We start from the raw sequence: 24,622 nt of genomic DNA on the forward strand, positions 1-24,622 counted from the left end.
ATGTCTACTGGTCAATCCCAAGGAACCATGAGATATTTTGTTTTGGCACTTTAAAAGCCTACATATGTCTAAGAAGACACTATAATAAGTTAAAAATCACTTCTCCCAAATGCCTTTTAAAGAAGCAGAAATATAAACCTCACTGAAACAATGGGAAAGAAAAATATGAGAATTCAAAGAAAAACAGTTATGTAGTAATGGCAAAATTCAGACTGTGACCACATAAGTAGTAAGAGGTAACATTAAGAAGCAATATCCTTTTTTACTTTCACTCCTAAAGCCTCTGTTGTAATGCAGCAAACATCTAATAGGCTAAAGAAAGACAATTAAATAATAATATGCAGGGTCCTTCACAAATTAGCCTTTGAAGCAAATGAGTAATATTCAGATTTATGCTTTTGAAAGCATGAATACTGGATTGGAGAAGGAACTGGGGGGAAGGTGGTTAAAATGGATCTTAGCCTGGTGTCCATGGCTTAGAACAGGAGTCCTAGCTACTCAGTAGTCTGAGATCTGAGGATCGAGGTTTGAATCCAGCAAGTGCACACAAATCCAAGAACTCGTTAACCAGTAAAAAGCCAGAAGTTGAGCTGTGGCTCAAGTGATAAAGTGCCACCTCTGAGTGAAAAAAGCTAAGCAAGAGCATGAGTGAGCAAGGGCTAGAGTTCAAGTTCTAGTACTACCCTATACCTTACACCCATACCCATACCCACACCCACAATGGAGCCAGAACCCAGCTTAGTATTCATTATAATAACTGAATAAATATATCAATCCCAAGTATCTATTGGCTGTAACATTTTAAGCACTTTGTTTAATATACATTACATATCTTTACAAATCTACTTTAAGTAGTTCAAATATCCATTTCATACTCAATTTTTGTGTGTGTTTTTTTTTGTTTTTGGGTCGGGTGGTGGGGCCTGAATTCTGGGCCTGGGCGCTGTCCCTCAGTTCTTCAGCTCAAGGCTAGCGCTCTACCACTTGAGCCACAGTGCCACTTCCGGCTTTTTTCTTTTTGTTTATATGGTGCTGAGGAATCGAACCCAGGGCCTCAGGCATGCAAGGCAAGCACTCTACCACTGAGCCACCTTCCCAGCCCTCAATTTTTTTTTTTTTTTTACAAAGTTAAGAACCATAAAATCATGGCAATCATACCAGTATTCTTCTTCTGGTATTTTCTCCAAAGGTGGATTCAGGCAGTAAATATGATAGGCCATATTACATTCATCACACAGAAGCTGCATGTTGGGCTCCCGTTTCTCACCGCATTTATGACAAGAGCACGTATGGCATTTTTTATCTGGGTCTCCACCACACAGGTCACATTCAGGGTCATTTTTCCCTATTAAGAACAAAATTACAGTAACACTTACTTTAGAAAACTCCTTAGAAATAGCAGATAGTTTTTCTTTTCATTTTTTTACACTAAAGAGAGGAATCAAGAGAAATAGGTGTGAGGGCCTTAAGAATAAAGACCTGAGACTCATGCTAGACTTACTAAACCAGAATTTCTGGGGTAGTGCCTAGGCAGATGCCAGTAATAAATGGAATGAGAATAATATACATTATTGCCTTAAAAGTTACATATATATTGACTCACAGAGTTCCCCAAATGTGTACCAACATACCCAAGGGCAGGGTAGAAAACTCACTGGGACACCATAGGATATCCTAAAATTTCAAGGGAAATATTATTTGTTAAACAGTTACTTTAAATGCAACAATTTGGTATTTCTTTTAGCCTATGGATGCCAAAAAGTTACTGAGTAAGCCAGGTGCCAGTGGCTCATGCCTGTAATCTTAGTTACTCTGGAGGCTGAGATCTAGGATCACAGTTTGAAGCAAGCCTAAGCAGTCCCCATGAGACTCCTATCTCCAATTATACATTCAAGAACTGGAAGAAGTAGAGCTGTGGCTCAAAGTGTTAGAGCACTAGCCTTGAGCAAAAGAGCTCAGAGACAGGGCCCAGGCCCTGAGCTCAAGCTCCATGACTGACCAAAAAAAAAAAAAAAAAAAAGACTGGGTTATCAATGGCTCAATGAACCATGGAAGTTTGCAAAATATGAGCAAGACCTTAGTAGATTTAAAGTTAACACCCTGGGCCTTTAATCTGTTAGACTGGGAAGAAACAAACAAATGTTTAGTATTGCTAGGGATACAGAATAACTGGCACAAAGTGCCAGTTGATAAACATTTGAAAAGGCTATTTAACATACTCAGAAAAATGTATTGGAAAGTATCCCTTCTTACTAATGTTATCTTGAAAATAAATTAGTGTGGTCTACAGTTTTATCAGTTTCCAAGCTATTCACGGATCAATAAAAAACAAATTTCCATCATGTACAACACATGTAGGCTAAGCTAAAAAGAAGATTTCATACTTAAAAACTTTCCATCTGCAAATGAAATAGGATGAGCTCCAGGCTTCTCGATTTTGAAGATTTCTTCTATAAATAATACTCTGCAGTCATTTAATGTTCCTTCAGAACCCCTGTTTAAAAGAGAAAGAAAAGTTAACTTTCCCCAAAATATCTAAACCAAATTGCAAAATAACAATTAGAAGCCAGTTTGGAAAACTCACTACTTGCCCACTTACAAATTTGATATTACCTCCATTCCAATTACTCTCAACTATTGTTTCTACCAATGGAAAAAGTTTAATAGTGATTTGTTAATATTCAAGGTATATATAACTTTAGAAAAATCATAAATAAAATGAAAAAAATTCACAACTTCATTACTTGGATTACCTGGCAAAGAAGTAATTATCATGTAAATTTAGCTTAAGTACTATGATACCTTGTCGATTAGCATGAAGTTTAAATGTATTTCCAATAAAAACAGAAAAAAAATGCTTTCTAAAGTCTTTCAGTGGTGGTGTATGTCTCTAACTCTAGGTACTCAGGAGCAGAGATTGGTAGGATTGTGGTTTGAGATCAGCTTAGATGAAAAGTTACAGATTTACCTCTCAACATGTAAGTTTGGCAATGCATACCTGTCAACCCAGCAAAGCTTGACATGTAAATGAAGGAACATAACTGTGACCAACCCCAGGCAAAACCACAAGACCCTATCCAAAAGATAAGAGCAAAAGCAAGGCTGGGGCATAGGTCTGAGTTCAAACCACAGTATTACAAAAAGAAAAAGTTTAAAAATAGGAAGTCATATTTGCTTGTTTTGATTTAAACTTATTTACAGATGTTTCTACAGTTGTCTACTCTGTATATTTCCCTTTTTGATATATAGTTTCAAATATAAGGTACACACAAATCCAAGAATCCTAAATTATTATTTTCAGTCCTGGTACCAGAGCTTGACCTCAGGGCCTTATGCTCTCTCCTCAGCTTTCCCACTAATGGCTGGAACTTTTCCACTTGAGTTACACCTCCAGTCCAGCATTTTGCTTATTTATAGATAGTAGTCAATGCAGAGTTTTCTGCCTGTTGCTGTTTTCAAATCTGGATCCTCCAAATTACAGCCTCCTATGAGCCACATATCATCTTCTGAAATGTTTCCTTTTACTTCTAATAATATATAAAGTCTACTACTTTTGGTTAGCATTCCTCTGCTTGGAGACTTCTTTTCCATTCTCTCATCCTTTTATACCTTTTGACAATGAATATAATGAATACACAATTGTACATAAATGATAGCTTAACCAATGTCAAGATGTACATCCTTTAATCACCAGTCATGACAGAAGATAGAAATTTCAGCTACTTCAAAAGTCCTACACGTGACAACTTCCTTACATGAAACAGTAACATCTTCCTTATATCCTCCCAAGTTATATTTAATTTTCTTTAGTGTCATCACCTGTGTACCTATCTAATCATATGGTATAGTAATACCTGTAATTTTAAAGTCTATAGTCTAAAGCTGGGCGCCAGTGGCTCACGCCTATAATACCAGCTACTCAGGAGGCTGAGATCCGAGGATCGTAGTTCAAAGCCAGCCTGGCCAGGAAAGTCTGTGAGACTCTTATCTCCAATAAACCACCAGAAAACCAGAAACAGTGCTGTGGGTCAAGTGGCAGAGTACTTGCCTTGAGCTGAGGAACTCAGGGACAGAGCCCAGGCCCAGAGTTCAAGCCCCACGACCAACAATAACAAAAAATCTATTATCTAAACATTTTCACAACTCTTGTTCTTGTCTTCTGTTGCAGTATTCTAACCATTTGTCTACGCTTCTCTATCTTGATTTTGATACTTGTATTCCCAAAGTATAATTTAAACTGTTTAGCCATTTGTGGTGCCCAGAAATTGGCAAAAACAACCTTGGCCCATTGTTTTTGTAAATAAAGTTTTTATTGAAACCTTCTCTGCAGCTTTACTGGAGTATGCAGATTGCTAAATGTCTTCATGTCATGTAGTTTAGCTTCTTCTTGAAGTGATCCAAGGAAATGCTTAAAACAGAGCTGCCAGTTGGGCGTTGGTGGCTCACTTCTGTAATCCTAGCTACTCAGAAGGCTGAGATCTGAGCATCATGGTTCCAAGAGAGCCCGGACAGTAAACTTTGTGAGACTCTTATCTTCAATTAATCACAGCAAACGCAGGAAGTGTTGTGGCTCAAATGGCAGAGTAAAAGGAGCCCAGAGACAGTGCCTAGGCCCAGAGTTAAAGCCCCAGGACTGGCAAAATCAAACAACAACAACAACAACAACAACAAACAGAGCTGTCATCCTTTATGGTCGGTCATGGGGCTTGAACTCTGGGCCTGGGTGCTGTCCCTGAGTTCTTTAGCTCAAGGCTAGCGCTCTACCACTTGAGCCACAGTGCCACTTCTGGTTTTCTGGTGGTTTATTGGAGATAAGAGTCTCATGGACATTGCTGCCTAGGCTGGCTTTGAACTTTGATCTTCAGATCTCAGCTTCCAGAGTTGCTAGGATTATAGGCATGAGCCACCAGCGTCTGGCTCACTTTTGCTACCTTCTGTTGGTCAGAGTGTCACTTCAGTAAATGAGGAAATTATGAAAAGATGAATATCAGAAATCAAGTATAACTAGGGATCATCTTCAAAGACAACCATCATAGCTGCTATTTTCAAACTAGCTTGCTTAACTTATTTTTAAATCTTTTATCTTAAGAGTTTGGGGGACCATTATACATCCTTGCATCTAACATCTCCTTACACAACTACTGAAATTACCACACAGGTCTTATCCCAGCCATCTATTTTGCATTTGTAGGGGACATCACATCACTAAGTTTTTTTTTTAATTATATTTTTATTATCTTTAAATAGTTGTACAAAGGAGTTATTCAACGAATCAGTTTATAAGTACAATCAATGTCAGTCCTTTCATTCTCCTCCATCCCTTCTAACCCAATCTTTCCTCTCAATTTTCTTAGTTTCATGATATATATTGAATATTATGATTGCATTCTCCCCTCTCTTTTCCTCTCTTCCTTTGTCTTCTCTTGACCTTGCCCCTCCACTTTTCAAGTACCAGTTCCCTGGTATTCATTTTTTCGGATGGTGAGTTTTTCTAAGGAATGACATCATTTGAGCCCTCCTCTGCAAATACCAAACTTTAGTTAATACATTTGTGTGCACTTGCATTCAACTTGTTTACTTGTACATTTATAAATTGGTTCTAGCTCTGGGCTTGACTTACTTCACTTAACATTATTTTTTTCCAAGTCTTTCCATTTCCTTATAAGTGGAACAGTATCTTTCTTGCCAATAGATGAGTAAAATTCCATTTTGTATATATACCACATTTTCTTGATTCATTCATCCACTGAGGGGAGGGCTGATTCCTAATCTTGGCTATGACAAATAATGTGTAATGAACGTCATTATCTTAATGGCTTTACATTATCCTCACCTCACATCATTAGGATAAATGTCTGAGAGTAATACTGTTAAATCAAGTCTATGTTTAGCTTTTTTTTTTTGAAAAACGCCTGTAATCTGGCTTTAGTTTATTGATATTTACTGTAGAATGTCTGTCCTTGGTTTCCTTTGTAGAATGAGGATAAAGGTGTTTTTTTGGGGGGGTCTAGTCGTGGGGCCTGAACTCTGGGCCTGGGCACTGTCCCTCAGCTCTTCAGCTCAAGGCTAGCACTCTACCACTTGAGCCACAGTGCCACTTCGGGCTTTTTTTTTTCTGCTTATGTGGTGCTGAGGAATTGAACCCAGGGCCTCATGCATGCAAGGCAAGCGCTCTACCACTGAGCCACCTTCCCAGCCCCTATGTTTAGCTTTTTGAGGAATCTCCAAACTGCTTCCACAGTGATTGAATGAGTTTATATTTCCACTAGCAGTGTACTAGGGTTCCTTTCCTCCACACCGTCAGTTGTTGTCTGTATTCTTGCTTTTTGTCAGTCATGGGGCTTGAACTCTAGGCCTCCGCACTGTCCCTGAGCTCTTCAGCTCAAGGCAAACACTCTACCACTTGAGTCACAGTGTCATTTCCGGTTTTCTAAAAGTCTCATGGATTTGCCTGCCAGGGCTGGCTTTTAACCAGGATCCTCAGATCACAGCCTCCAGATTAGCTAGGATTACAGGCATGAGCCACCAGCACCCGGCTGTTGTATTCTTGATAGTGGCCATTCTAACTGGGATGATGAACTCTCAGTGTTATTTTGATTTGCATTTATTTTATGGCCAGAGATAGCTGAGTATTTCTTCATGTGTCTATTCGGCCATTTTTATTTTTTCTTCTTCTGAGAAACCTCTATTTAGGTCATTTGTCCATTTTTTAATTGAGCTATTAATTCTTTGAAGGTTTGGTTTCCTTTCTTCTTCTTCTTTTTTTTTTTTTTGTCAGTCATGGGGCTTGAACTCTGACCTCGGGCACTGTTCCTGCGCTCGTGAGCTCAAGGCCAGTGCTCTGTGGCTTGAGCCACAGAGCCACTTTCTGGTTTTCTGAGTGGTTTACTGGAGATAAAGGTCTCACAGATTTTCTGGCAGGGCTGGCTTTGAACAGTGATCCTCAGATCTCAGCCCCCTGAGTAGCTAGGATTACAGGTGTGAGTCATCGGCACCAGGCAGGTTTAGTTTCTTGAGCCCTTTGTATAGTCTCGCTATTAGGTCAGTATCTGGTGTATGGCTGCTAAAGATCTTCCATTCTGTAGGCTGTCTTTTCAGATTGTTAACTGTCTCTTTCATGCAGAAACTTCTTAGTTTGATGCAATACTATGTCAATTTCCTCATTGATTTGCCAAAACCCAAAAACTATATTCAGAAAGTTCCTGCTTCTGTAGAAGAGTTCTAATGTTTTACTACTTCCTGTAGTTAGTTTCATGATTTCAGGTCTTACATTGAGGTCTTTGGTCCACTTTGAATTGGTATTAGTATGGAGTAGCAGATACGGGTCCAGTTTCAGCTTTCCATGTGTATATTCAGTTTTCCCAACATCATTTGTTGAATAGGCTGTCTTTTTTCTATCCTAAACTTTTGGTTCTCTCATCAAATGGCTGCAGACGTGTGAGTTTGTGTTTTCTGTTCTGTTCCATTGGTCCTTGGGCCTTTTTTGTGTCAGTACTGAACTATTTTCATTACTACAACTCTGTGTTTGAAGTCTGGAATTTTTTGCCAAGGATTGCTTTTGTGATTCATACTTAATGGATTTTTTTTTCAGATTTTAAATTTTTAAATTTAAATTTTATTGTCAAGGTGATGTACAGAGGGGTTGCAGTTACATAAGTAAGGCAGTGAGTACATTTCTTGTCAAACTTGTTACCCCCTCCCTCATTGCCATATGGTCGCTCATAGCAATAAGGATCTCTGTCCTGTTTTTTCTATCTCAGTGAAGAATGACATTGGTATCTTGATGAGTACTATACTGAATTTGCAGATCATTTGGGGCAGTATTGCCATTCCACAATATTAATTCTGTCAATTTAGGAACACAGGTCTTTCTACTTCCTGATGTCTTCTTCAATTTTCCTTCAAAAATTTCATTTTTGTGGTAGAGATCTTTCACTTCCTTGGTTAGGTATTTTAGTATTATTGCAAATGGAGTTGCTTTCCTGATTTCACTTTCAATTTTCTCATTGTTGGTGTACACAAAAGCTAGATGTTTGGGGATTTGTGTGTGTGTGCCAGTCTTGGGCTTGAACTCAAGAGTCTGGGCACTGCCCTCAGCTTTTTTGTTCAAGATTAGTCCTCTTAAACTGTGTGCTGGTGGCCTATGTCTGTAATTCTAGCTACTCAAGAGGCTGAGATCTGAGATTCCCAGTTCAAAGTCAGCCCAGGCAGGAAAGTCCATGAGACTCTTACCTCTAATTAACCACCAGAAAACCAGAAGTGGTGTTGTGGCTCAAAGTGGCAAGGTTCTAGCCTTGAACAAAAAGAGCTCAGAGACATTTCCTAGGCCCTGAGTTCAAGCCCCATGCTTGACAAAAAACAAAAAACAAAAAAAACCCAGTAGTGCTCTACCACTTGAGCGATGGCTTTCTTCTGGCTTTTTGGTGGTTTATTGGAGATAAGAGTTTTGCAGACTCTACTGTCCTGTTTGGCTTTAAACCACAATCTCAGCCTCCTGAATATCTAGGACTATAGATGTGAGTCACCAGTGCCCAGCTGCAGAATAATTGTATGTATATCCTGTTCACACCATCAAATTTTGTGGTAAATACTGCCTTTGAATTTTTGGAACAGGTGTCTTGCTCTTCTGACATATTTGTATATGGACATTTGACAATATTATCATCTTCTTAGAATCCCAAGTATCCTTCTCTTTTTAACTTCTGTGATTTTGTTTTTAAGGAGTCTTTCTTATGAGCAGCTATGGGGTTTTGTTTTCAACTACCTTGTTGATCTCTGTCCTTACAATAGTTAAGTCAATACAATGGCTAAAACGCTATGGACTTTTTCCTATTATTTTACTATTATTATTTTACATTTCTTTTAGCCAGACACTGCTTTCTTTAGGATTAATCTCATTTTATTTCTTTGGTATTTGTGAATAATGCTTTATATTTTAGTGGTCAGTCCAGAATATCAATCTACTTAGTTTTACTTTCCAGATACCAGAATTTTGCAACTTCTTTAGTATCCTCAGCTTTTCCATTATTGCTTTTGTGCATTTTTCTACACATAGTAACATAACATTACTATAATTAGTGAATAGTCTGCTTGAACTTGGCCATATATTTACTAGCCCTTAATTCTTTCCTATATTTCTGCTTCTAAGATCACCTTTCTTCTGCTTAAAAAAAACTTCTTTTAAGTGAAGTGGTATACATTTGTAATCCCAGCAATCAGAAAGAAGAGGCAAGAAGGAAAAAGGAGGACTTAGGGAAGGAAGGAGGAAAGGATGGAATTCTGTTGATGAATTCTCTCAAGTTTTATTTGATTCTCTTTATTTTGGCTTCATTTTTAAACAATATATTCATTAAAAATATATGTTAACCTGGAAGTTTTTAACATGTATTTTTACCTGCCCTTCCACTGTATCCTAGCTTAAATTGTACATTGTTTCTGATAAAGTTACTGACATTTTTTTTTCTGTCCTGAGGCTTGAACTCAGGGCCAGGGCACTGTCCCTGAGCTTCTTTTGTTCAAGGCTAGCACTCTATCACTTGAGCCTCAGCGTCACTCCCAGCTTTTTCTGTTTATGTGGAAATGAGGAATTGAACCCAGGGCTTCATGAATGCTAGGCAAGCACTCTACCACTAAGCCACATTTCAAGCTTCTCAGTTTTGTGTTTTTTTTTAATTGTGAAAATACCATACAAAGGGGTTAGAATTACATGGGCAAGATAATGTGTACATTTCTTTTTTTTTTTTTTTTTTTTTTTGTCGGTCGTGGGGCTTGAACTCTGGGCCTGGGCGCTGTCCTTCAGCTCTTCAGCTCAAGGCGAGCGCTCTACCACTTGAGCTACAGCGCCACTTCCGGTTTTCTGGTGGTTTATTGGAGATAGGAGTCTCACGGTCTCTCCTGCCCAGGCTGGCTTTGAACCGCGATCCTCAGATCTCAGCCTCCTGAGTAGCTAGGATTACAAGCGTGAGCCACCAGCGCCCGGCATGTGTACATTTCTTATCAAGCATTGTTGCCTCCTCCTTTGTTTCCCCTTCCCATCCCAGCCCCTCAGTCTTTTTTATTTATTTATTTATTTATTTTTGTCGGTCATGGGGCTTGAACTCTGGGCCTGGGCACTGTCCCTCAGCTCTTCAGCTCAAGGCGAGCGCTCTACCACTTGAGCTACAGCACCACTTCCGGTTTTCTGGTGGTTTATTGGAGATAGGAGTCTCACGGTCTCTCCTGCCCGGGCTGGCTTTGAACCGCTATCCTCAGATCTCAGCCTCCTGAGTAGCTAGGATTACAGGCGTGAGCCACCAGCGCCCAGCATTTTTTTTTTTTTTTTTTTTTTTTTTTGTCGGTCGTGGGGCTTGAACTCTGGGCCTGGGCGCTGTCCCTCAGCTCTTCAGCTCAAGGCGAGCGCTCTACCACTTGAGCTACAGCGCCACTTCCAGTTTTCTGGTGGTTTATTGGAGATAGGAGTCTCACGGTCTCTCCTGCCCGGGCTGGCTTTGAACCGCGATCCTCAGATCTCAGCCTCCTGATAGCTAGGATTACAGGCGTGAGCCACCAGCGCCCGGCGCGCCCAGCATTTTTAATCTTTGGTTCTTATTAGTTTTATCTGTGATATCCCATCAGTGCTTTCTTTATATTTATTCTGCATAGACTTCACAGAATTTCTCAAATTGGGACTAATATCTTTTATCAATTTTAGAAATTTTCAAATTTTACATTTTCAAGTATCTTTATTATAGTCTTTCTTTTACAGGAACTCCAAATTAGACCTGTCACCAAATTCCGTGGGTCCAATATATTCTGTGCTCTTCATTATTTTTCCATGTTTCAGTTTCCTAGTTTTTATTGCCTTACCTTCTAGTTAACTAATCCTGTCTTGTGGAGGTTCTTATTAACAGTAATGTCTTGGAGTTTTAAATTATTATATTTTTCAGTTGTCAAATTTTCATTATGATTATTTTATAGGTAACAGTTCTCAGTGGAAAACAACCATCTTTTCAACTACCTTCTTGAACATTATCTCTGATAACTAGGCTTATCAAGTATCATCTACCCATCTCTTTCAATTGGTTTTTCTCTTTTCTTTTCGGCTTGAACTCAGGGCCTATGTGCTGTCCCTGAGCTCTTTTGCTCAAGGCTAGCATTCTACCACTTTAAGCCATAGCTCCATTTCCTTTTGTTTTCTCATTATGTGGGCTCCATTTTGGACAGCATAGTATTTAATTCCATTACAGATTGTAAAAAAGAATAGAAAAGAAAAAAAAAGCCAAGAGTCTCAAGTTATCCTGCTTAAAGTTCAACCTTCATTTTGCTAGAGAGATATTGCCATGGTTTAACATTTCAGTAACCAGTTGAATGAAGGCTGGTTTACAGCTTGGTAAGATTTACTTTAAGTGTTTTCAAACTGAAAACAGTCTTAGCTATGAAGCCACTGTATCAGTGATCCCCAAACCTAATGTGTGCCTTGGAAGATGGCAAAACATTCTATTGTTTCAACGTCCTATCCAACAGAAGCCAGCAACTAGCCAAAGTCCAAGGTAAAAACAGGCTCTATGCTGGAGGCATTCCAAATGTCTGCCAATGTCCTGCCCTGACTACCAAAGAAATGGTCAAAAAAATGAAAAGTAGCTGTCTTTGAAGATGGAGGAAGCAAATCGCAAGCCAAGGAATGGGGGAGGCCTCTAAAAGGCAAGAAAACAGATTTTCCCTCAGAGTCTCTGAAACATGAATGCCCTTGCTTATATCATGATGTTTGCACAGTATCCAAACCCACTCAGTCTCAGGACCTCCAGAATTGTAAAGTAAAGGGTGTTGCTGTTTATACTACCATGTGTGTGGTAGTTATAGCAGCAATAGGAAACAGTTTATTTAATATACAGTTTATTGTTTAAATACATTTAATTTAAAAGAGACAAGTTGGATGATAGTAGGTACTATTTTTAAAAAGTCATGGTAAGCTGGGTGCCAGTGGCTCATGCCTATAATCCTAGCTAATCAGGAAGCTGAGATCTGAGGATCATGGATCATAGCCAGCCCCAGGCAGGAAAGTCCATGAGACTCTTATCTCCAATAAACTACCAAAAAAAAGGGGGGGAGGGTAGGGAGGGTGCTGGAAGTGGAGCTGTGGTCCAAGAGGTAAAGCCTAGAGCAAAAGCAGCTCAGGGACAGCACTCAGGTCCTAAGTTCAAGCCCCAGGACTGGCACAAGAAAACAAAATAAAATAAAACATAAGATTAAAGGAGAATTCAAGTAACCCATATCCCATATGTATATATGTTATTTATTTTATGCAGGGTATTTAGGAAGTCCACTCTGATATGACATTTGAACAGATAATTGAAAAACAAGACACAAAACAAGTAAAATGACTGTCTCTAAGGTTTTTACCAGGCAAGTAAGAGAGATTACATGATTAAGCAACATGGAAATAAAAGCATAGCTGAGCACAGTCAATTTTTGACTTAGAACTTCATAACTTCAACTCTGACTTATAACTTCAACATAAAATAGGAACAATATAACAATAGTATGTAGTGATAACACCATGAAGAGATCATGCGATAAAGAAACATGGATAACTCAGTAAACAAATGAAATCTTACAAACCTGATATTGACAACAAGTAATTCTTCAGTACAAATAATTCTATTGTACATCTAAATAAGGCTGAATAAATTTTGTTATAGGATTCAAAGTTTGTGAAGAATTAAGGTTGAATAAATTTTCTTTGTTATAGGATTCAAAGTTTGTGAACAATTTAAACTATTATAATTGTACAGGGTATTAAATGCTAGACCGTAGATTGAAGTTTGGGGCTAACATGGACAACGTAATGCCAGGTATGTGGGAGGTGGAGCTCCTAGGAGAATGTGGTTCAAGGCTGGCCTGGACAAAAGCATGAGACTTTACATGAAAAGCTAAAGCAAAAAGTAGTGGGAGCATGGCTTGAGTGGTACAGTCACACAAGCTTCACACTACCTTCATTTTTGACTTGTAGCAAAAACTTAAAGACAGGAATACAATAATTTTTAGGACAGTGTTTCACTATTGGGATAATTATCACTACCCAGCCTCTCTACTAACCAATCAACACCTGCCTATCTATCATTTCCATTTAATCTTGAAAGGCTAGTCTCCAAAGCTATTATAATCTTAAAATCACTTGGAGAATTTTATTTAAATAGCTATATTTTTGTTTTCTTTTTTAGCTTAGTGCCATGAGTATTGTTATGTCCTGTTGTGTGCATGTGCTGTTTCATGCAGTCTGTGTTCCACATTATAGGGCTCCCAACACTACTTAGTTGCTTTCTTTTTCTTTAGAATTTGTACTTATATCAGAATTTAAAGTTTAGAAGTCTGTAAAAAGTTCTGAAATGTTTTCTAAAATATAAGGTTCAATATTAAATATCACAACATACATACATACATACATACATGCAAACACACACACGTATATAATAAAATATAGCCTGTATTCAACATCTAACATTCTTTTTCTTCATCGCAGGAGCCAGCATACTGCTTACATGTAGTGCCAAACATTAAGTAGCTTAACCTTTGAGGGTTGATGGTCCAAGTTGTAACTATCCAATAATACTGTTTAGCACAAATCCAGCCACAGAAAACATATAAAACAGGCATTGCTGTGTTTCCAATAAAACTTTACATACAAAGGCAAGTAGCAAGCAGACCATAGTTTACCTACCCTTGATTTATTTATTTATTCATTATTTTTTTATGCCAGTCTTGAGGCTTGAACCTTGGACCTGGGTACTATCTCTGAGGTTTTTTTGCTCAAGGCTACTGCTCTACCATTTGAGCCACAACTCCACTTACAGATTTTCTGGTAGTTAATTGGAGACCAGAGTCTCATCGACTTTCACCAGCCTGAGCTGGCTTTGAACCACAATCCTCAGATCTTAGCCTCTTGGAATAGTAGGATTACAGATGTGAACCAGTAGCACTTGGCTTAATTTATGCTTTTAATATTTGTATTTTTAATATACATAAAGTGTTTCTCCTGTTAGCAGAATTTGACAAGTATATAAATCTGGCTGTTCCTCTTATGTTGGAGAAGTATGTTAGTATCATGCTAAAACCCTTTATGCTCAATAGAAAAAAATACTGAGAATTCATTAGGAAGAAAAGAAATGCACAACAATGTAACAAATTTGTAATAAAGATCTAGAAACAGTTAAGTAAAAAGTATCTTTTTTTTTTTTTTTTTTTTTTTTTGCCAGTCATGGGCCTGGGCGCTGTCCCTCAGCTCTTAAGCTCAATGTTAGCACTCTACCACTGGAGCCACAACGCCACTTACAGTTTTCTCTGTGTTTGTGGTGCTGAGGAATTAAACCCAGGGCTTTAGGAATGCAAGGCATGCACTCTACCACTGAGCCACCTTCCCAGCCCCAGAAAGTATCTTTTTTAAAAATAGCAAATTAGCAAGTATGTAGCCAATAACCTATTCATAAGAAGCAGACAGTAGGAAAAATTTGCCAGGTATAAAAGCTAATTGGCAGGGCACTGGCAGCTCATGCCTGTAATCTCAGCTACTCAGGAGGCTGAGATCTGAGGACTGCTGTTCAAAGCCAGCCAGGGAGAAAAGTCTGTGAGACTCTTATCTCCAAATACAGAAAAAGCCAGAAGTGGCACTGTGTCTCACGTGGTAGATGGCTAGTCTTGAGCAAAGGAGCTCAGGGACAGCACCCAGGCCCAGAATTCAAGCCCCAGTACCAGGAAAAAACCAAACCAAACAAAAAAACTCTAACTGTGAAACAATGCCTACTACTTTATCACTTCAGATAACCCTCTGAGAGTATTCTTTTTTTTTTTTTTGGGGGGGGGGGATCCGGTTGTGGGGCCTGAACTCAGGGCTTGGGCGCTGTCCCTCAGCTCTTCAGCTCAAGGCTAGTGCTCTACCACTTGAGCCACAGCTCCACTTCCAGCTTTTTTTCTTTTTGCTTATGTGGTGCTGGGGAATCGAACCCAGGGCCTCAGGCATGCAAGGCAAGCACTCTACCACTGAGCCACCTTCCCAGCCCTGAGAGTATTCTTTTTAAAGAATTAATGAGAGCCAGGCACCGGTGGCTCACACCTGTAATCCTAGCTACTCAGGAGGCTGAGATCTGAGGATCAGGGTTCAAAGCCAGTCCAGGCAGGAAAGTACATGAGACTCTTCTCTTCAATAAACCACTCAGAAAACTGGAAGTGGCTTTGTGGCTCAAGTGGTAGAGTGCTTACCTTAAGCTAAAGAGCGCCCAGGTCCAGAGTCCAAGGCCCACAACTGACCCAAAATAATAATAATAATAATAATAGTAATAATAATAATGATGATGATGATGATGATAAGTATCAGTGATTTGGTATTTCAGGTCAATTTTTCACATTTTGAATTTTCTTTATTAAAATTTTTTAAGCTCTGTAAGTTTAAGAGAAATTAAGAAAACTTTTGCCAGTACTAAGTCCAGCAGATAGTTATTATGCATATCACTAGTATACTAACACAGTTATTAAAATGTCTACTACACTCATGTGATACAAATAATGATTTTTCTAATAAGATAACCAGTTACTTCCAAGATTCTTCCAAATAATATCTCTAACCTTAGAAATAAAGATTTAAGTTTTTCTTGGGGAAGGGGGGAGGCTTGTCATGGGGCTTAAACTCAGGACCTGGATGCTGTCTGTCCTTGAATTTTTTCACTCAGGGCTCAAGCTCTATCACTTTGAGTCATAGCACCACTTCTGGTTTTCTGGTGGTTAATTGGAGATAAAGAATCTCACCAATGTTCCTGCCTGGGCTGGCTTCAAACTGCAATCTTCATTAGCCTGCTGAATAGCTAGGATTACCAGAGTGAGCCACTGTTGCCCACCTATGCTATTTTTTTTCAAATAAAAAAAATCTCAAGAATTTGTGGAAATATGCTTAGAATATGGAAATGTCTTTGTTGATTCCAACTTTCTTTTTTTTTAAATTTTTATTTTTTATTGTGAAAATACGTACACAGGGGTTACAATTACATGGGCAAGATAATGAGTACATTTCTTATCAAGCATTGTAGCCTCCTCCTTTGTTTCCCCTTCCCATTCCTTCCCAGCCTCCCCCCCCCCGCCTCCCTGATTCCAACTTTCTTATGAGGAATACATGTTTTAAACCTAAAAATGCATGCCTTAATTGAAAAATTAAATGATTAATGAAGAGAATCTTACCCCAGGAAAATTTTCACACGAAGTTCTTTTTTGGTCCTTGAGATTGTCTTCAATGTGGTAATTTCTGCATCATACCAAAATCCTCTTTTTCCTGGATTTTCTACATTGTAATTAACCATTACCACATCACCAACATTCAGTTCATTCCATTTCAAAATGGTTCTAGCTCGTGGACGAAGATCCTTCCCATTCATTTCTACTGTGCCACTTTCTGGATACCTTAAGAGAAAAGAACCATACAACATTGTTTATGACTATTATCAAAGATGAGTGAAATTATATACAACTTATAGAAAAACCTCATTTGCAAGTTGACATCTAGGAGATAAAGTAAAAGAAGTTGCAAGGTCTTAAGGAGTGCTTGCTGTATTTCATGGGGGTTTCTGTAAGTGTGAGCAAGAATCCTCTCCTGTCACTGAGCCTTGGAAAGATGGCTCTCTTCATGGTTTACAGAATGGTAGGTAAATGCACATTCCATGTTTTCAAAGAACCATCATCCTTTGAGTGTGGTGGTACATGTCTATAATCCCACCTGCTTAGAAGGCAGAATCAGGAGGAATGGAAGTTCCAGGTAAGCCTGGACAAAGACAGCAAGCTCTGTTTTTAAAATAAAGTGAATACAAAAGAGCTGGGGATGAATTTTAAGTGGTAGAGCATTTGTCTATGAGATTCTAGGCTCAATCTTCAGTACAGTACCAACTTTTAGAGGACTGTTATTTCCCTAGGATACACTATAAGTAACATATCTAGTCTCTCAAGTATTATTATAATCTAGATATTCTGAATGAGCTCCTATATTCTTCTTAATGTACTAAATGATACACACATACATAATTCTAATTACTAGAATAAAGTAATTCCTATTAAAAGTCTTAGGAAGTAATTGATACCTTAAGTTAGAGGTGGGAAGGGTGGTAAAGCACATACCTTAAGATAGAGGTGGGAAGGGTGGTAAAGCACATACTTAAACTCAAGTTTAAGAATTACTTTTACAGGGGCTGAACATGGTGGTACATGTCTCTATAATGCATTTAAGAGGCTGAACACCAATTAGTTAGAAGCCAGTTTGGATTTTATACCAAGTTTAAGGTCAGCCTGGGATACCAAATGAGACCTTGTCTTTAAGATGTTGGCCTCTCCTGGAACAGGTTCATCGAGCTCTAACATTTGCTTATATAGAATAAGAACCTAGCATGCTCCAACAGCCTCCATTTTCCCAAGGAGAGTTTTTAAATGTAACCAGTGCCCTAGTAATGTTTAAAAACAAAAATAAAACAAGCAAACAACCTCCTCCCAGAGAATTTTACATGGATCAGAGAGCAAAAGCATGTGAAAGAATTTCTGTAAGAGTCTTAGGTTTATTTCCTTTTGGAGTTATAGAAGGCTCTGAGATTTTAAGCGTAACTTCTTGTTATTCTCAGGCCAAAGACATTAATGTAACTAACAATCCATGGTGGTTTTGATAAAAATAAGATGTGCTGCCTTTAAGACAGTATGGGTACACAAAAACAAGTAACATCTGGTTCCTGTTCTTTTAAAATGCAATCTATTGAGGGAGGCCAAACTGATATAGATCCTTAAGTGTGGTCTCAGACTAGCACTATCAGCACCCTCTGGACATGTATTAGAAATGCAACATTCTCAGTCTTCACTTGAAACAATCAGAAAAGCTGGCAATAAGGCCCCATTCTCTACTTCTACAAATGCTCTCAGTAATTCTAATACATGTTCAAGTTCAACAATATATGGAAACAGAATAAATAATATTGTACTCTGGTGTGACAACATTAAACAAGACAGAAAGGGGAGAAAACATCAATCCTTAAAAGTGGCCTGCTTTAAATAAAAACTGGTCTAAAGATGGAAACTGTCCTAGTTCCTCAAATACCCAACTCATTTAGAACAGATATTAATCCTAAAGAGGATCTTCAATCATCCAATTGAATCAGATCCTAAGTTATGGTTAACTGGGAGGAGAAATTTCTATTGACGGGGGGCATCAGAGACTATCTGATCCATTTACTTTCTCAGGGCCTTAATTCTGTTCAACCAATCAGACTCTGCTCAGAGAATAATTGATGACAACATTTTTAGTCCTAAGAGAAGCCATGTTTACTTTCTCAGGGCCTTAATTCTGTTCAACCAATCAGACTCTGCTCAGAGAATAATTGATGACAACATTTTTAGTCCTAAGAGAAGCCATGTTACTTATTTTTACCTAGTTCTGATATAGAAAAGAAAAGCTACTTGATACAGGACCAGAGTTTAGATTTTGGAATATACTTTAAGCCTTAATTCCATGAAGAAATCCAAATCGTCTACAAGAGGCCTACTCCTTGACTATTGTCCCTGCCACTTCTAATAAACTTTTCAATTTGAAACATTATTTTTACTGAATTTCCTTCAATTCACAAAACAAGGTTTTCGATCTATTATTTTTGTCATTGCTAAAAATGGATTCTATTTTCAGCCAGACTACGTTTAGATTTCTAATTTAGCTTCTTGCTGCCGTATATCCTTGGGAACATTACTAAACCTCTTCTGTAAAATGTATCTAATGGTAATTACTCCTCATATATTGCATGCTTACAACAGTACAGAATGAAGTAAATGTCACTAATTAGTAGATTTTTGCCAATATTAAATAGAAATAATACTAAGAGGAACCTTGGCAAGTACAACTGCATATCCGTGGTTCTACTCTTCTCTATTTCATTCCTACATTGGTTGTTTGTTTTGCTAGACTATTATGATCCCGCTGAGCCTTCAGCCCTAGTTTTCCAATGATTATTTTTAGGACAGGGCATGCACCTGAGCCAGGGCCCACCGGCTTTCAAGAATCCAATCATTTAGAGGATCATATGTGCATGTTACAGTGTTCGATTCCTGGAGATAAAGTTTCAGGATCTCTTCTGCCAGGACTGACCTGGTACAACAATCCTACCAATCTTAGCTTCTCATGTAAATAAGATTACAGAAGCAAGCCACCAACATTCAGCTTCAATCCTACTTTTTAAAGGTCAGACCTAAATATAGAGATCATTAGCCCAACATCTGGTGTTTAAACGCCAATTTACATATACATATTGTTTCACATGGATTAGTAAAACAATAGCCACATTATTCTCAGCCTGTAAAACGAAGTTAAAACTACATCTTTTAGACCTTTTGTAACTATAGAGTTGTGAATTAAATTTCTAGCTATATTTTTAAGATATTTAGAAAAATTCTATTTTAGATGAGGATTCTTTTTCTCAGTTGTAATGTGTTATAAGATTATAGGAATCATGATGTGTTTTTAAAAATGTTAACAGCAAAAAATATGCTTCAATAACAAAAATAGTCTCATCTTGCCTAAATTTACCAAAAGACATTCAGAATGAAAGTACTTTAAAAAAATATATAGACTCCGAATATAGTTTGTTTCATTGTTATTACTTGAGACCAGCTCATAGTATGTTAAGCTTAGCTGGTCTAAGCTAACCTCCAATTTATAACCTTCCTGTGTCTGACTCCTCAGGGCTGGTATTACAGGCATGCCATCACCCTAAGTGTGTGTATGGGGGTATTACAGGCATGCCATCACCCTAAGTGTGTGTATGGGGGAGAGGGGAGGATTGTGTTTCCAGTACTAGGGTCTGAACTCAGGGCCTAGTACTTTTTTTTGGGGGGGGGGGGAAGGTCTGGTCATGGGGCCTGAACTCTGGGCCTGGGTACTGTCTCTCAGCTCTTCAGCTCAAGGCTAGCGCTCTACCACTTGAGCCACAGCTCCACTTCTGGCTTTTTTCCTTTTGCTTATGTGGCACTAAGGAATCGAACCCAGGGCCTCAGGCATGCAAGGCAAGCGCTCTACTACTGAGTCACCTTCCCAGCCCCAAGGGCCTAGTATTTTCTATGTAGATACTCTACCACTTGAGACATACCCTCAATCCCTTTTGCTTTCTATTTTTCAAAGTGCCTCACTTTTTTGCCTGAGCCTGTCTGGACTGCAATCTTTAGGCTTCCTGCACAGCTGGGATGTACAGCACATACCACTATGCCCAATGTTTTATTCATCGAGATGTCATTAAGTTTTATTGCCTGGCTGGCCTTGAACCCCATTCCTCTCAATTACACCCTCCTGAGTAGCTAGGATTACAGATGTGAGTCACCAAGACCTAGTGTTCTAGGTATACGTTTAATGAGACAATTCAGGAACTCTTGAACATTTGATAATAAGAAATCATTAGACCTCGTGTGGGATTTGTTGTTACATTTTATGTGCCAACGTTCTTAATACCACTACATGTTCAATGATTCACCAGAATGCACAGGACTCCTCAGACCATAGAATATTGCTGTATCCACAGCTACAATTTACTACAGCCACAGGATATAATGCAAAATCAAAAGGAAAAGACATAAGGGGTGACCACAGAAATCCAGAAACACTAGACATGCTTCTTCCTCTCACAAAGTTATTATATCACATAGGTACTCAACTCACTTCAGAGAATATAACAAAATTCTTGATTTGCAGCTAAGTTCCTAAAACTCAGCAAGGGCCAACCACATAAGCAGATCTTTGTTTTCTTCTTCCCACTATTAAGGTTTGAAATCAAGGCTTCATGCTTAACCAGCCTGCTTGCTTGGGTGGTGTTTCACCATTTCAGCCCTACCTCCAGCCTGGCATTCTGCTGGTTAACTGAAGATAGGATCTTGCAGACTTTTCTTTCTGGTCTAGCTTTGAATTGTAGTCCTGTAAAGCTCAGCTTTCTGAGATAGCTAGAATTATAGGTGTGAGCCACAAGCATCAGCTTTAAGCAGACCTTCTTTTTTTTTTTTTTTTGGTCAATTGTGGGGCCTGAACTCTAGGCCTGGGCACTGTTCCTCAGCTCTTCAGCTCAAGGCAAGTGCTCTACTGCTTGAGCCACAGAGCCATTTTCAGCTTTTGTTTTCCTGCTTATGTGGTGCTGAGGAATCGAACCCAGAGCCTCACACATGCAAGTCTACCTCCCCAGCCCCATTTCAGTTCAGATGTCAACTCCTTCCTGCAAACTCAGAAAAGAGTTGCCTATTTTCCAGTTGGATGTTTTGCGAAGCAGATGTTAATATGAAGCTGACATGAAAAATATTTTTTAGCTGTTAATCCACTTATACCCATACCCAGTTCAGTTTCCTCTAAGTTCTTGATTACTAGCACATATAGTAAGGAACCACTAGTTAAGTAGTGATATAGATTTACAGAAACCCTTAGATAGAGGTAAGAGCTATTTAATCAATATTTTATAGATAGGTATAGAAGTTGAATAACTTAGTATTAAGAAGTAGAGAGACACATGTAAAACTGACCATCTAGCCCTAGATATCACATGCTGGGCAAAACCGGTTTGAACTCAGGTCCTCATACTTGTGGACAAGGTGCTTTTCCACTTGAGCCATGTCCTCAGTTTAGACTCCACTCTGACAAGGTCTGACAAACTTGCTTGCTCTTCAGCACACTGTCATTTGTAAATATCTAGTTTTTAACGTACTGCTTAACAGTATTCACAACTAAGTAATGAAGCATGTGTAATCAATTTTTCTTCAATAACTCCATTTTCCTCTGAGTACCTAACCGCTCTTTTTAGGTACTAGTTTTCTATGTAACTATTATTAATTTATCTCCCTTTTACCACAGTTATAAATCTTTATGTTCAAAAACTTCAGTGATGACATTAATCCTTTGGACTTTAGAGAATCTCTTCTAAAGCCTTCTGTTTTAATCTGAAAATCTTTTCTTCCAGCAATCATGGGCTTGAACTAAAAGACTTGGCACTGTCCTTGAGCTTTTTTTGCTCAAGGCTAGTGCTCTACGACTTTGAGCCACAGCTCCACTTCTGGTTTTCTGGTGGTTAATTGGATGGAGATAAGAGTCTCACGGACCTTTCTGCTAGGGTTGGCTTTGAATAGTGATCCTCAGATCTCAGCCTCCTGAGTAGCTAGAATTACAGTCATGAGCCACCAGTGCCCAGCTCCAATCTGAACATCATGCTCTGTAGGCCTATTTTACAACTGTTAGGCAGGTCTCTTTCATCTATTATTTCCTGTATTGAATCCTGATTCCTGGATACAATGTCTTTTTGCTTGGCTTAAACTCTGAACAGAAATAGTTAAAATATTCTTCAATAGAAATTAACCAACCCACTTGTTCTGGACCCTACTCATATATGTGCCTATTTCTAAAGTGCCTAAGTGAATCCAAGGCCTGAACCTTCCCAAAATTCCCCAATGCCATTTTTACTTGATTGTTCATTTGCTTCTTATCTCCTGAGATTTCAGATTTCTCTGGCCAGTTAAGAGAGATACCATTCAATCAAATGGGTTTACCTTCCAAATCTTCCAAATTGTTATTTTTGGTTGAAGTGTTTATGAATTTCTTTTACTGCCCTCTAAGAGGAATTTTTTTTACAGAATCTGGTAGCAATAAATATGGATCTTAATCTGAAAAGTTTTATTTACCTTCAATTTCATTTCCTTTTACCACATTTCCATACCCATTACTGTTAAGAAGTCCTCTTTACTACTTCTTTATCCTTGGTAGTCCATGTTCCTCTTCAGGAATACAAGAGATATTTTCTCTACCTTGTACTCAAGACAAATGTGTATACTTGTCACAGCACTTACACTGCAAAACAGCATTTTTTCCCATCTGTTGTTGTGTTACACACCTGTAAATCCCAGCACTCAGAAGACTGAGGCAAGAGGATCAAGTTTCAGGCCAGCTGGGATACATAGGAAGATCTTGTTTTTTTGAAAAAAGAAAGAAAAGAAAATGTGCCAGTACCACATCCAAACTTTAGTACCTGGGATATATACCATACATACAAATGTATGAAAACATGTCCAACTCATTAATAGAAAAATCTGCTCTTACATAACTGAAGTTCTTAACTACAATGAGCCATGGCTACAACGTTTGAGAAAGATCTTGATTCTATTATGTCTCCTCTTTTTTCTGAACACCCATGACCTAGATAGGTGGCATACTGGTTGGCTCTATATTACTATAATGAAATAGCTGAGGTTGGGTAACTTGTCAAAGAGGTTTATTTAGCCCAGTTCTCAAGGCTCAAAGTCCAAAATCAGTTCGGCCCCTTTAGTTTGGCTCCTGGTGAAGGACAGTAGATTTGCCCCAATAATATACCACAATTGCAAAAGCGAATGTGGAAGACATCACATCTCAAAACAGGAAGCTAGAGAGCAACAGTGGCTGAGAATACTTTCCAACAGCATTCACTCAATTATTTAGTAAGTTTCTACTAGGCTCCATATTGTCACCACCTCGGACACTAAAGAACAGGCTTCCAGCACATGAACTCTTGGATAACTATACCCAAACCATATCCAGACCACAGCAGGTAGAAACATAAAATGCCATGCAAATTACTAAGAAAAATGTTTATTATGTTTCCCGTGTTCTTAAAAACAAGAGCAAAGACTTGTAGGTAGTGAATATACTAGTACTCAAGAGAAAGACTATTCAAGTGTAGGCTGCCACTAACAAAACATTCTCATTTTCATGAAGATTAATGTACAGCTGAAGCTATTGCAAGTTGGCCCAGCAGCTGACTTCTTCCAGAATTTATTTGCACTGAGGACTGTATAAACGATATGAAATATTGTGGGAGGGGTGGAAATTTGAAAAACTTCTAAAATAGGGTTTGAGGTATTCGCAAGCAACTGGAGCACAGAAATGTAGGAATGTACCAATCAAGTCAACATTATTGTGCCAAAATCTAGCCCCTAACCCATGGAAGGAAGACACTAGGGTCCTTTTTCTTTCTTTTATAAGCATGATCTTCAAGTGTTCAGAACAGAAGTCAAGGTATTATTCTACTAGTCATAACATATTCTGTCTTTCAGAGTTTAGAAGTACTTTGGTGAGATGAAAGTCTAGACTCACAGTTAACCCTTTAATATATCCAAAGCTTACATTTCCCTATAAATTTAGTGTTATCCTATGCACTGATTCTTTTGAGTTATCCTTCAGAGTACATGTTTTTAACAATATGACATTGTTGCCAATTAAAAAGAAAACTTTCTTTGCTAACAGTAGACAATTGGTAGTGTACCCTTAGTATTGAATTGTAAAGAAACAGACTAAGCTTCATGGTTTTAAAAACAAGTTTACTATATATAATTGTCAAACTATATTGTCAAAAGTGGTTTATAAGCTAATAATTCTAAAACACTTGGTCTTTAAGCTTCCTGAGGCTAATATGTTTAAATAAGGACATCATTCATCTGTAGGCAGGTTCCAATTTACAAAATCTTTAATGTCATATCATATGGAAAAAGCATTTCGTACTCTAATAAATAACATTAGGAAATTTAACACCTTACAGTTAAACCTCACAGATAATTGAAAATAATGTAAAACTGCTAACTCTGAGGTTTTAAA

At 38.3% G+C, this 24,622-nt stretch overlaps 1 protein-coding gene across 1 annotated transcript in view; it reads right to left on the reverse strand.

Annotated features, from left to right (window-relative positions):
* Positions 1-24,622, reverse strand: part of Uhrf2 (ubiquitin like with PHD and ring finger domains 2) — an 81,254-nt gene that overhangs the window by 19,341 nt on the left and 37,291 nt on the right. Inside the window, exons 4-6 of the mRNA XM_070033233.1 lie at positions 16,201-16,419; positions 2,385-2,494; positions 1,159-1,345 (exon numbers count right to left, since the gene is read on the reverse strand). Coding sequence (XP_069889334.1) covers positions 1,159-1,345; positions 2,385-2,494; positions 16,201-16,419 — 516 coding nt within the window. The remainder of the gene's footprint in view (positions 1-1,158; positions 1,346-2,384; positions 2,495-16,200; positions 16,420-24,622) is intronic.

The sequence above is a fragment of the Dipodomys merriami genome, unplaced genomic scaffold (assembly GCF_024711535.1).
Source record: "Dipodomys merriami isolate MVZ:Mamm:240054 unplaced genomic scaffold, mDipMer1.0.p SCAF_22, whole genome shotgun sequence".
NCBI classification, from domain to species: domain Eukaryota; kingdom Metazoa; phylum Chordata; class Mammalia; order Rodentia; family Heteromyidae; genus Dipodomys; species Dipodomys merriami.